This window comes from Antedon bifida, chromosome 2 (genome assembly GCF_963402885.1).
Source record: "Antedon bifida chromosome 2, ecAntBifi1.1, whole genome shotgun sequence".
Taxonomy (NCBI): Eukaryota; Metazoa; Echinodermata; class Crinoidea; order Comatulida; family Antedonidae; genus Antedon; species Antedon bifida.
In genome coordinates, this window is record NC_136227.1 from 32,556,375 (window position 1) to 32,571,242 (window position 14,868).

Sequence of the window (14,868 nt, forward strand, 5' to 3'; positions counted from 1 at the left end):
AAAAAAAAAGGGCCCCGACAATACAAATAAGTATAATACATGAACAGAAATATAAAACAATAAACAATAAAATAAGTTACTATGTACAGTAAAATTACAGGACCCACCCATATTCTAAGATGATTTTGCTGTTGCACATATCACCTAAATTCATCGATGACAAATTTTATGTCTAAATTTCACAAATTAAATTCATATTCATTCATATAACTATTTGTGTTTTTTCTGTTTCTTAAATACATTTTTAATAAATCAATATCGATAGAAAATATTTATAATGTCAGTATGGATCAATAAATAAAAAATTCCCAAAAATAAAAAATTTATTTAAAATCAACGTCACTTACTTATTCCTTTCTCTTTCGGGGCAATCTTTTCCAACTCCTTCAATTGAAAAAATTGTTTCTAATAAAAAAAAAAAAGGTTCATTAATTAGGGTTCACCCTCCAATTAAGAACACTTTTATTAATGTTTGCCTTTCATTAATATTTACATTATTGTAATAATTATCTAAAGTGCACAATAGAATAGACAAATAATCTGTAAATATCAAGAAACATTATTGAAATAAAAATATATTCATTTAATTCAAAAAAGGTACTTATGAAGAAGGTAATATATAATCAAACCAAAGTAATACATAAATAAAAAGGGGCTATAATATTTTTAAGTAGACTATATTCACATTGAAAACGACATGCAGTGAACAGCGAACATTTGTGAAAACGGAATTATATGTTATTTTTACACATTTTCTACTTGTGCAAATTACTACAGCCAAAATGTACTCAGCTCGATCAGCAATAAATTATTAAGACATCAATTACATGTCTTCGGAAATCCCGGCTCAGTTTTCTGCAAAGGGATATGTCAAATGCGAACATTATCTTGTCAAAGCTTACATTCAGTTATAAAATATAACCGCAAATGAGCTAATTTGAAATAAAAAAACACAAAATACAGCAGTTAATTTAATGCAATGTTTGTTGTTTTTAGACTATATTGTATGTTGTAAAGTAGTTAGTAAATTCCTGTAACGGCATAGGAAGTGCAACTGTTAAATCGATATAAATTTAAAGGAAAAAGAAACGTATACATTAAAACACACAGAAATAATTTTAAAATAGAATAGAAATGGTAAAGAAAGGTTCATAAAAAGAGTTTTAAAAGAGAAGACTGCAAAAAAAAAATTTTTTTTAAACATATATAAAAAAAAAACAAATTTAGCCATGGTGTTAATTTCTTTTTTAATGGTTTTATCTTCAGTTCTCAGTTTGTGATAAACAAATAATAAATAAACATAAAACAAAAATTAAAGCAGAAAAATATTTATTGTGTAATTCACAATTCAAATTTCATGTTGGTGAACTATCTATAAGCCCTATAAATCCAATATAGTTATGCTACACTATTATTGCTCTTGTTTTTTTATAGATGAGATCATATGATGCACATGATACTCAGTAACAAACGTGATACAACTATTCTACTTGTTTTGTAGTATACCATACCTGCACAAATAAAGCCATAAAATATTTGATGTAAAATAAATTTTAGGGACTCTTATTTAACTGGGCTTTTTTTTTTCTTTTTTTAAGGATCTATTCTCCATTAAAGAAAGAATTAATATATTTTTTGTTTTTAATATGAGCACATTATAAAAACAATATTTAAAACTCAAATTTAAATCAAAAAATAAAATAAAAGTGTATAGCATGATATAAACGTATCTCGAGTACACCAGCAGTCAAGTCAACTTATACTAAGTATCCATCAATGACAGCCAAGTGTCTTAACAGTCAGCAGACAACAGGAAATGAAAATGGGTTTGTTTTAGTAAATTTCCAAGGTGCATACAAATTAATTATCTATACAGAGGGGCATGGAATTGGTGAAATGAAGGAAAATTCAGGTTTTACCGAATGAAAATAAAAATAATTTTATATATGTCAACAAATTCGGTTTACGGTATATATTGCTGTATAATTAATCATTATTTTTTTGTACTTTATAAACGAACCGATTTATAAATCAACGCAGTGATGGAAATGCTATAGATGTGTATTTGGAGCAGAGAATTCTAAATTACGGCAGCGATACTGTTAGATGCCTTAGTTTTTTTGAACAAATTGAGGAGGTACTTATACGAGAAGGGCGCTTAAGTATAGTATTTTATTACTCTCTTATGTATTTAGATTATGCTTCCCATACAAATATATTATTCTAAGACTCAGTAGTGTGCTATAAATTTTTACAGGATACAAGTATTTATATCACCGTATGCTATAAAGTAAATCAATGCATGTAGGATAGACTGTCTGTATAAACTTATCTGCCTAATAAACTCGATGAGTCCTAGTTTACAAATGTGAAATTCATGCATAAAAATACAGTTAAAATGTAAACTACACTAACAAATTCAACGATCTTTGTTGAGTTTATGATGCAAAGTAAATGATTTTCAGTATAGACTTACATTAAATCTTGGAAGAAAATGTAGCAAGTGCTTTAGTGAACACGTAATATGTATTGCATTATAACGTGATGTATTAGCATAGCCTACTGTTACATCCAGAAAATACATCAACATTTTATCAATTTTGTTTGAACGCAGGAAATGTTCTATGCCTCATTTAACAAAAATGTCTTCTGATGGAAATGGTATTATTTTAATTCAATCACAGTGTTTTGCTTTTCCATATTTAAATGATAAATTCAAAAATTAATCTTGGGTGTAAAATATGCATTTGTTAGAACTAATGGACATTATTTCTTAATTTCATAATTTGAAATTCTAATTATTATTTTAATATGAATCATTTGAAGAATTAATTTGACATTTGTAAAATATTCTACGCATGTGAGTACAATTCTGATTTAATTCATTTAATTAATGTTATTAATTGAAATTCATGGAAATTCTTATGAATTTGAATTTGTGTATGAAAGAGTCACAGAGTTAACTGTAAAAAGAGGTTCATCTATTGTTATAGGAGGGTTTTAAAGCATTTTAAAGAAAGAAAAAATATTACATAATTCTCATACTGTATATAGTGTCCAAGGGAAATGATTTTTCATGTACTTTCAATTCAATTGTATTTATTATATCATTTGTATAAAATAAATTTAAAATTGTGTTTCTTCTCAATAGAAAAGACAATATAAAAACAGAAAAGTACAACAGTCAAGTACAACACACAAGTTTTTTAAATTGGAATCTTAAAATTAATTTTCTTGATGTTTGACATGATTTTGTATATTCATTAAAAAAAGGTAAATTTAAATAAAAATTACTGTTTATTTGATTTGTTTGTCTTCTTTTTTAGTTGGAATATTTTATCTTCAGGAAAAAAAATGTGATATTTCATCGGATTAAAATGGGATCAATTTAATCATGAAGTAATTTTGCGGGAGTGTAATGAGACAAAGCAACTTAAGTTATAAAAATTTAATTTCTTTAAAAATTCATATTGGTCTCACTAATCTGCATTTAAAGAAATGAATTTTGCACAATATAATTTTGGTTTAATAATCCGATACAACATCCGGTACATAACTGATCTAAATGTAGGCTGTTCAAACAGCGGACGAGAGATGAGGTTTAAGAAGAGTAGTAATACATTATAACATGCAAATGTTTTTTTGTTAAACGAGAATATTTGACAACGCAGCAGCTTACCATTCGCAGGAAACAGAGTGTGGATATTAACAAGACCGTAATCTGCTTATGTTGACTTGCAGTATTAAAGTACGATAATAAATTACTAAATATTCTGCTGCTATACATTATAATGTACAGCATGACCTCGAAAGAACTACATTAAATTAAGTATTTTTCATACTAATTCTCATGGTGTTCCTAGTATAATCTATCTTCACAGTAGAACACCTATTAAGGGGACACTTTTCAGGCCAAACAGAAAATCACCTTAATAGGAGTGCTTTAGTTTTATTTTAAATTATGTAGCCTCTCATTCAAAGTGTCACCTTAATAGGCGTGTCCCCTTAATAGGCGTGTCCCCTTAATAGGCGTGTCTCCTTAATAGGCGTGTCTCCTTAATAGGCGTGTCTCCTTAATAGGCGTGTCTCCTTAATAGGCGTGTCCCCTTAATAGGCGTGTCTCCTTAATAGGCGTGTCTCCTTAATAGGCGTGTCTCCTTAATAGGCGTGTCCCAAAGTACAAATAGAAATTGATTGTAGTGTTAAAATATATAGCCTCTTATTCATTTCTAAATAAAGTGTCCTTTTAATAGGCGTGTCTCCTTAATAGGCATGTCCCGAAGAAGTACACAACATAGAAATTGGCTGTAGTGTTAAAATATTAGCTCTCATTTATTTCTAGATAAAGTGTCCCCTTAATAGGTGTGTCCCCTTAATAGGCGTGTCCCCTTAATACAGTAGGTGTGTCCCAAAGAAGGGATTTTACTGTATAACTATAAACCTTATGAACAATGATATAATACCCCTTTGGGGTACAAGACCACACCCATACATACTGTATATTGGCATTCAAAATGATACATATTGGACAATCAACAACATAATACTGAATCATTACCAGTATAAATAAAAATGTGTTAAATATTTAAAGTAATCTAATAGAAGTTGCTTTATTAAATAATAATTTTTATAAATAAATATGATTAAAATATTAACTTTTTGTTTTGTATAGGGTTGCTTTGTATAAGGGGTGAAGGGTTAGGATATTGTGATTTGTGGTATAATGAATGTATTGTTTGTTTCATTATTATATATTTTTTATTCTATGTTTTGTAAATCTTTATATCCATGTTAGAAAATTAAATAAAGAATATTTATTTAAAATTATTTCTTTGCATTAGATGTAAAAGTAAAATGTTACTATTTAGGCTATATACGAATTATAGAATGAATTTACACCAAATTTATTTATTTTTTTGTTTTTAGGATTTTTTCATACAAAAAACATATGCGTCTTTAAAAACCAAAAGTTTTTTGGAAATTTGGCCTTTGCAAAGTAAGAAGTTTAATTCTCTTTAATAATGTATAATGAATTTACACCATATTTACATATTCTTTCATTTTTAGAATTGTTTCATACAAAAAACATATGTATCTTAAAAACCAAAAGTTATTTCAAATTTGGCCTTTGCATGTGTACGAAGAATTGAAATATTCAGAATAGTAATGATATGCTAGGCTTGCAGCCATCAATAAACTGTTGAGATTTGAAGAGGCAGAAAAGACTATAAGCTTCTTATCATTTGACGTTGTTGAAGCATCTTGTTATTCCTTCTCTTCAAGGCTACACTTCTTTAACTAATGTTTTACAAAAACTTGCTGAGCATTAAAAAATGTCTTAAGCCCTATCTACACTATCAAACTTTATGTGACAAAATAATGTGATGTGCCCATATACGGACATGATGATGTCAGATCACTACCACATTTAGGCATATCACTACCATATTTGGGCACATCACATTTAGTGTGATAGTGTAGACAGAGCTTTAGAATAAAAATAAATGGTTAAACTTTGAATATTAGCAAACCATACCATGATGACAAAAGAAGAAAAACTTAAATGATAAAACAATAATTTTGAAATCTCTTTCCGTTTGAAGTTAAAATTATTGTAACTACCTACTGTAAATATCTTAACATTTCTTAGAAAAAAAATCTACCGTTAAACTTTGAATATTAGTGTGAACCATGCCATATATGCCAGATACCCACAGCATTGTCATTTTTTCAGTAATTTGCCTTTGGATTTATATATATATATATATAAACAAATCAGGCAAAGAACATTAATATATAATGATATACTGAAATTTAATTAATTAATTTGAAACGATAAAGATGAGGAAATCTGTGAGAATGAGAAAAATATATATATAAAGAAAAAAATTAAAAAACAAACAATATTTTTAAGTCTGTTTCGGTTTGAAGTTAAAATTGTTGTGACTGGCTAAATATCTTTTTTTTTTTTTCTATCTTTTTAAAAACTCAACCGTTAAACTTTGAATATTAGTGTGAACCATGCCATATATATATATATAAAGAAAAAAATTAAAAAACAATATTTTAAAGTCGGTCTCGGTTTGAAGTTAAAATATTTGCAACGACTACTTTTAACATACTAACAAGATAACTCCAGCCTTTTGCAATGCTGTTCGCCCAAACATAAAGAAAATGAACTGGAATAAATAACAAGTTAGTTACTTTGTTTAAGAATGAGTCTACCTATGAGAGGCTAATGAAGCTTATCATTAAATATAGCCATAGGGACTTTAAGACCGCATAGATGAAGATTACATTTCAACTTATTGATTGGGACGTAAGGTATCAATTATAATTTTGCAATCCCATTCATATTAATTGTATTTTCGGCCTATAATACAGTAACATCCAGAAACAAAAGTCTTTGTGCTTTAATATTTGCGTAGAAATAAAGTAAAATTGGGTAAAATGTTCATATTTTTGGTATTATAATTGATCTTTTGTAGAAAATATGTAAAATCATTCTTTATTTCGAATAAAAAACATAAGAATGTTAACAAAAAGATAAAGATAAAGGTATTTATATTTGTCCTCAAGCTTAACTGGAAACTGAGGAAATTCGGATTAGGCCCTTTACGGACCCACGGCAGCCAGCAGTGCAGCGCCTACCAGATCAGCACACTGGGAGACGATCCCCTACTCTTTTCGAATAGTGTAACAAGTTCTTTAATGTGCACTGTTAAGTACACAGGACCAACGGCTTTACATTCCATCCGAAGGATGAGGCAATGTAACAATGTAACAAACATCCCAGGTCACAGCTTGGAGGACCAAGCATATGCCGGACAAAACAAGACAACAAATACAAAACACTTACAATAAAACGGTAAAAATAGTAGAAAACGCATCAAAAAGGCATAAAATATATTTATATAAAGAACTGGACTGGTATGTATTATAATAAAACATTACAGAGGTCAAGAATTGGGTACAACAGTACTGGAAAATTGTTGTCTTTTACAGTATTTATGTAGAAATAAATGTTTATAGAGGTATGGAGTACTGCACAAAATGTTAGTACTGGTATTATAAACATGTTGTCTTGATATTGTTATGGAATAAAATATTTATTAGGTATATTAGTCAATACAGTATGACGAACTGGGTAAAATGTTAGTGGTATTAAATCTGTTATTTTTTTAAACATAAATGTTTATAGGTGTGCAGGAACACATGTTAGTACAGTACTGGTATTATAAATCTGTTGTCCTGTTATTTGTAGACATAAATGTTTATAGAGGTATAGAGTACTCAGTGCAACAAATGTTAGTACTAGTATTGTAAATCTGTTGTCTTTTTATTTTGTACACATAAATGTTTATAGGTGTTCACATGTTAGTACAGTACTGGTATTATAAATCTGTTGTCTTGTTATTTGTAGACATAAATGTTTATAGTGTGTACGGTGAACAATTTACTGGTGTATTAAGTTTAAATGAGAATTATATTATGAAATAAATTGATTTTTAAAATTTAAAGATTTTGTTTTCAAATAACAATGATGATTAGTCAAGCAAATATTTAGAAGTAGAAATCAAGAGTTGGCAAACACCTTACAAAATTAATGTTAAATTTAATCCCTTTATGAATCGTGGGTGTTGACGGATGAAACTCTAGTGTTTGTACTTCTCGCTAATCTTAATTAAAATTTTAACATCGACAGCGGGCAAGTGCAACAAAACATAATTAAAGATCATTTTATATGCTAGGGTTGTCAGTCTACTTCATTAAAAAGTTGTCAACGACCACACGTTTATAAGAGGTTTCATAACCTTACGAATCTGATAACAAACACAGGATATCTAGTCACAGACTGTTTTCGTTATCGTCATTCCAATAAAACAAGGCATACATATTTTTAGTTCAGTTTTTGTATATAATTAATAATCACGTGTTTAAAACAGGTTGTGGAAATATTCAGAAGGTTGTTATTTTTCAAATGGTAGATATTCAAGACTTAGTGTGGTACAACATTTTGTTTAACAATATTGCTAATCAAACTGATTTTTTAGTTGAGTAACAATGTGTGAGGAGTCTGTTGGTTACATTATATAAAGTCTGTCATCATCTCCGTCTCTGATATTGTATTTATTGCTACACAATTCTGTGTAGCAATATAAGGCCGTTTTGTATAGCATTTTGCTATGCTACAACAGCGAAATTATTCCCTGGTATTTATAATATACAGGTATACTATAATTATTCATGCCTACTCCTATAATCCCAACATTATTACAAAAAGCTGACCATTTACAGTAAAACAGTACCTTGAACCATTAAAATGGGAGAAAAAAAAGTGTAAGAAATCAATCGACAAAGATACACTATATACCCCTTTCACATCTCTTCGCTCTGCAGAACACACACTGGCCAAGGCACATGCAAAACACATACATTGCCACTCCGGTGTGTTTTCCTAGTGAAATGGGTATAAAACACATTTGGAGGTGGACAAGGTTTTTGGTTTTCTCATCCATACTATAGGTGAGCAGATATTCAAAAAGTGGTTTTATATTTCACAGATATTCAAAGCAGGGAGGTATAATACCTGTTCAAAGCATGCTTACCGCATCACACAACCATCTTGTTGACCGTGTAATAGTACCCTTAACCGTTGAAATGGAAGAAAATAATGCACTGTAAAGCATTTGTAAGAAGTCAAACAATCAACTGACAAGGATACACAAGTGTAATAGTGCATGAAACATGCATTATTACTTTGTACCAAATATATTGGTCCTACGAAAGTATTTTTCTAAAATTATGTGAAATTTACCACTGAAAATGCCCAGATGGTGATTATTGATTGAATCTTATGTATCTTTTTGAAATTATTAATATTTACATAACTTTACCAGTTTCAGTTCATTAACATTGTTTTCAACAGTGAGCATGTTTAAATAGTACTCTTTTTGTATTTGCTGACTCAATACTGTATATTTAACAAATGACCTCGTCATTTTGAATGCCATGAAATTTAATGAACATATCCGTTGGTGCTGTGTAACGTGACACAATTAAATACATGGGCTGCGTTTCTTTACTTGAATATTTTTCTCTTGGGCTATATTTTAACGATCAAATACAGTCTGTCATTAGATGCTAAATGAGCTCAAATCCATAACTTACTTTACATTTCAAGGTTTCAAATCTTGAATGTTTTACGTAGAAATGTAATAACAGTCAATGCTCCACAAAAAAAAAAATTCCTTAAAAACAAGAAACGTATGATCTTGAACGTCCCAAAATGTTTCCGCTGAAAATTCAGACATTCAAGGAAAGAAACACTTTTGAAACAGATTAGGAAAAACGCTAGATAGCTGTAAGTGCATATTGTTGTTATCACACTTTAAAGATATATTGTCCCCCTGAAAAACATTCTAATATGCTACTTTAATGTCACATAATTCACTTTGACCCAAAAAAAAATGTATTTACCTAAAAAAAACTGTAATTTAAAGCAAAAAATAGTCAAATTGACTAGAAGTCAATGGGTTTTTGGTTGAATTTAACCATTTTTATTTTTTTATGAAGTGAAAACATTATTTACTTTTTTTTTTTTCTACAGAAGTGATTAACTTTAAAATCTTTGTTATTAATCTTAATTTTTCATGTTTCAGGGGACAACATCTTTAACTTCTTTCCCTACTTCTCTAGCTACATTCTGGGATGTACTCTATACACTATTAATAACTTATTTAATATCTCAAATATAATTTAGAATTATGTCAACAAACCTTTTCAAAAAATATCTCCATCATCCTGGTCCTTTTCTCCTCCAAACTGAGTCCTCTTTTTTTCGACTGAAAAAAAAAATAAAGAAATCTATATTGGATACTGTATATATTGTTTATTCTTTATTATACTGCAACCCCTATTTAAGTGGACATCTTCAGGTCCCAATAAAGTGTCCTCTGAATAGAGTTGCTCTTAGTGTTTGTTAAAATATATTAGTATATAAATCCAAAGGCAAAATACTGAAAAATGACAATGCTGTGGGTATCAGTGGCTGGATCTCAATGGAGATACAAAAAAAAAGCGAAAAGAAAAATCAAAACGATAAAGTAAAACAGCCAGAAAAGTTAGCAGAGCTTATATATATATATTGCGCCTGATTCGTTTACATAAAAGAGTACCTTAATAGGGATGTCCACTGAAAATAAAATACCTTATAATGTGTGACCTAGAGATTCAATCAAGAATTCAAGAACTAACAGAGTAATACTACTTTAAAACACATTCAACACTTTTTACATTAAAAAATAAGAGGTAAACATTATAATTTTGTTAAAAAAAAAAAAATAACATACAAACTTAATTTTTTTAAAGTTGAATTTATCTACACGACTATAAATGGGACGCTCCGATTAAGGGGACACTTTTTTTAAACAAACAAGGGGTAATATATTTATAGTGTTTTAACACTACGGGTAATCACTATCCAGTGGTCCCGAAGTGTCCCCTTACTAGAGGTTCTACTATAATATTATACTTGTTTTGGTTATGAAGATATGTATTATATTACCATCACACATATTAAATTGATTCAATATAGTATCCCAAAAGTTCTCATTAAAAATGAGAAATTTGGTGGCTAACAACATTCCCAAGGGAAAGGTAGAAGATTCTATGGAAACCTAACAGCAGCAAAGTTTAATATCACAGTTTGTGCGTATCATACTTTGATCCAATGGTCTGGAATCAATGGTTTTCATTGAATTTGTAGAGTATGGGAGCCTGGGAACATACGATCTGAGTAAACAGGGCGTGAAACAACGCACTGCCTTTACTTTAGGCATTGATTTTCAGCTTGAGTGTTTTATCAGCGTTTGGTGTTAAGCACCTGTGAATAGCACGACTGGGCAAATTGACGAGAACAAAACAATGGCCAGAGACTGATCCTATAGAACAAGTATTTATATAGTAACAGAGAATTGTGCGTTCTGTTAGTTTTACCAATGTCGATACAATAATATCAACAATAACTATATAATTGACAAGTGTACTTTCTTTACCAGGGGATATACATTTATTTACAAACTTTAATACAATATAATAATAGCGATATTTTATTGTTTATAAAAACATTGATTTTGTTTTGTTGTTAACAAAGGAAAATAGTTACAAAGAGTTACAATACCTAATCCACGGTAATGAATAGATTACATCATTGATTTTTTTTTTTATTTATAAGTCATAGTTAAAAGTAACACTATAATAATCAAAATGTTATTGTTATTAAATGTTATAGGAGGTGATTAGAAGCTTTGTTAAATGACTAATTTGACACCTTTTATTATAATACTACTAAACTGTAATACTGTATGTCATTATGTTTACTGTACTCGCATGATTTTCATTACACAGCTTTTCTGTTTTTAAACCTTAACACAGAAATTGAAATTTAATTAAGTATGTTTGTACAAACAAATGTTGATTGAGAAAATGGTGATATTGATGTCTGTCATGTTTATTGTTTACCACATACAGTACAAATAAATGTACAGTGATTAGTTTGTGCACATTAAAATATGCAAAATTACATAGAGCAGTCCAGAAAGACTGGGTATAGTGACTGAGATACAGACTGAGCCACATGGCCCAGTAAATTCCGATGGAGCAACTGCTAACCAAGCAAATGCTAACTGAGCAAATGCTAACTGAGCAAATACAGACTGAGTAACTGCTATGCAAACCGAGTAAATGCTAACTGGGCAAATGCTGAATGAGCAACTGCTGACCTGAGTAAATACTAACTGAGTAACTGCTGACCGAGTAAATACTGAGCAACTGCTGACTGAGCAACTGCTGACTGAGCAACTGCTGACCTGAGCAACTGCTGACTGAGCAACTGCTGACCTGAGCAACTGCTGACTGAGCAACTGCTGACTGAGCAACTGCTGACTGAGCAACTGCTGACCTGAGTAAATACAAACTGAACAACTGCTGACTACGTAACTGCTGACCAGAGTAAATACTAACTGAGCAACTGCTGACCTGAGTAAATGCGATGGAGCAACTCTGATCAAGTAAATACTAACTGAGCAACTGCTGACTGAGCAACTGCTGACCAGAGTAAATACTAACTGAGCAACTGCTGACCTGAGTAAATGCGATGGAGCAACTCTGATCAAGTAAATACTAACTGAGCAACTGCTGACTGAGCAACTGCTGACCAGAGTAAATGCGACGAAGCAAAGACTGAGCAAATACAGTACACTACTAAATTAAAATGACAATTTTAAAATCATTAATAAGGATGTTAAAATCATCTTAAATTTATTTATTTATACGGTATAAAAATGAAAGATGCTCGCGCACGCACTCTATCCCCGAGAGTTTCAAATTCTTCTAACCATTCATAATGCAAAGCAGACAAGCAGATAAAACATTTAATTCACTCGGCGGAGTCAGTAAACCAGATTTCTATTCCTTAAGGCAGAAGGAAGTCCATCTAGTTTCTTTCTCAGTAACAAACAAACAGCTACAGTTTCATCATAATGTTCACATCCAAGTACTGCCTAGGTGTTTGGTTAATACAATAACGTCCCTCGAGATCCGCGCGAAGCGTTGCCTACGAGACTTTAACTAGCACACACTGATTTCATCTGCTATTATTTGTCACCTTTTTCTGCGTGTATTGAACCATATCTCAAAGACCGGATTATTTGCATAATTTTATTTGTAATTATCTATTTAATTACACCTTATGGAGATTTTAATGTTCTTGTAATGTGCAGATAATGACTACTGAAATTCAATATAATTGAATTATTGATATAGGAAAAGTATAAACATGGTTCGGTTTAGGACTAGCCCATCCAATGTCTATATAACAACAATTTTGGGCTATTAATATCTTGAGGGATTTTATTAAAAAAATTGAGGGATTTTCTATCTACCAAGTAACAGGCACAGTATAATCATACAGAAAGCTCATTATAAAATTATTTTGGAAAATTATACTTCTGTTTCATTGTTAAACATATATTCATTCATTTATTTCTTTATTTCGTATAGTACATCCATACAAATCATACAAAAAGAGAAACAATTTCACCAGGAAATTAATAATATAAGCAACTTCCACAAAACCAACCTACAATATCGTAAAATACCAATTTGCACCAACGTTGTACCATAAAAGGGATTATTAAAAAATAAGTATGGTACTTGGTAACAGAGTATATCATTCCAAAGTTGTGTAAAGAAAATACAGGATACATTTCACCTAAAAAATATACTGTATATCATAATATTTGTCATCATTGTCCTGTCATATTATTGTAGATGTGTACAAAGCCCACTTGTTTTCTAGCTCACCCATGCTTACATAACAGCCTGTTTACCCTGGTAATACAACACAATATGTTAACACATAAACCCACACGCTAAATTAGATTCCTATTAAACAATAATATAAAAAATTACGTCAATGTTTTTGTTAGGAAGTGAGCACGAAATAGATCTAGTCTGGGGCGGGGTACAATGGTAAATGAGATAAACAGGAATAGGGATGGATTTCGGGATGAGGTATTCATTGTATCTTTTTTGTTTAGCTGTGCATGTAAAGAGTTTTTATTATGTTATATTGTTATATGTACAAAATTACGAAATAAAGAATAAATGAATAAATGAATGAATTAAACGAGCCTCTTCCATTGATTGAATGTCGAAGGCTAGGCCATGCTAAAATATAAACATATTTGCCATTTATTTATCTGGGTTGGGCTCCAAACAACAGAGAAAAGTAGTTAATTTTTTAACTTTGAAAAAACATTTTAAAACCTTTCTACAAATTAGTTACTTGATTACTTTAACAATTGTAATTGAACAAATCCTAAAGTACCATTTGATATTAGCATAACTGCATGAAATGAAAGCATGGGTGATAACACGACTTTTCATTAAATGCAATTCACAGTTGGCCTGTTTTCTGCGTATTTCTCATACTACATCATTACTACGGCTTCATTCATTTCCTTTCTCTTTTTCCCCCTAAAGTAAAATATATTTGTATTTAAATTAGGCTTAAAATACTGACAACACAATTATTTTTCTCTATCATAAACTTAAAATAAATTGGAGAAAAGTTAAAAATGAGATACAAGCTATACGAGCGGATGAAGCCGGCGACATAACCTGTCAGATAAATGAAAACAAATGTGGCTGCTTGCCTATTAAAGATAAAGAAAAAGATAACCATAATTGTCGGGGAATGCAAAGAACAGCTTGACATATATTTGTATCATCTCCGAAGCACTTGAAATATATTATTAGGTTTCTGATAATTAAAATCAATGTCATTTCCAGCTACTACTTTAAATAACAAAATGGTTTGTCGATGAGCTACTGTATGCTTCAAAATTATAAGTCTTTATAATTGGCTGGTTCTTGGCGAAATGTGTTTGTACATTAGAAATCCAACATTGGGACATCCTTATTTATGGCACACCTCTCAGTCATAGGGAAGCTCTATTAAGGGGACATAATCTCCTTTGGAATGAAGAAGGGCAATTGAAATGTTTTTAATACTACAGCCAACCCTTGTTCATGGGGAACCTCTATTAATGGGACACTTCACTGAACAAAGGTACTGCACTACAGCCAATTCTCCTAATTAGACACTTTCTTTCAATAATTATTTCAGCATAACACAATAGAAAATACATACAAAGGGAAATAAAACTTGGTCCTGAAGACGTCTTCTTAATAGAGGATATACTGTATATTACTTGCTTTGTTTGTGTAATAATACTGTATCATGCGAATACAGAATACCTTCTATAAAATAATGTATAAAACATTCTATAACAGGATACTGTA

General features: G+C 30.3%; 1 protein-coding gene across 1 annotated transcript in view; it reads right to left on the bottom strand.

Moving 5' to 3' along the window:
• LOC144834726 (meiotic nuclear division protein 1 homolog) overlaps positions 1-14,868 on the bottom strand; it is a 60,794-nt gene that overhangs the window by 9,512 nt on the left and 36,414 nt on the right. Inside the window, exons 3-4 of the mRNA XM_078689631.1 lie at positions 9,780-9,845; positions 348-405 (exon numbers count right to left, since the gene is read on the bottom strand). Of these exons, the coding sequence (XP_078545757.1) occupies positions 348-405; positions 9,780-9,845 (124 nt within the window). The remainder of the gene's footprint in view (positions 1-347; positions 406-9,779; positions 9,846-14,868) is intronic.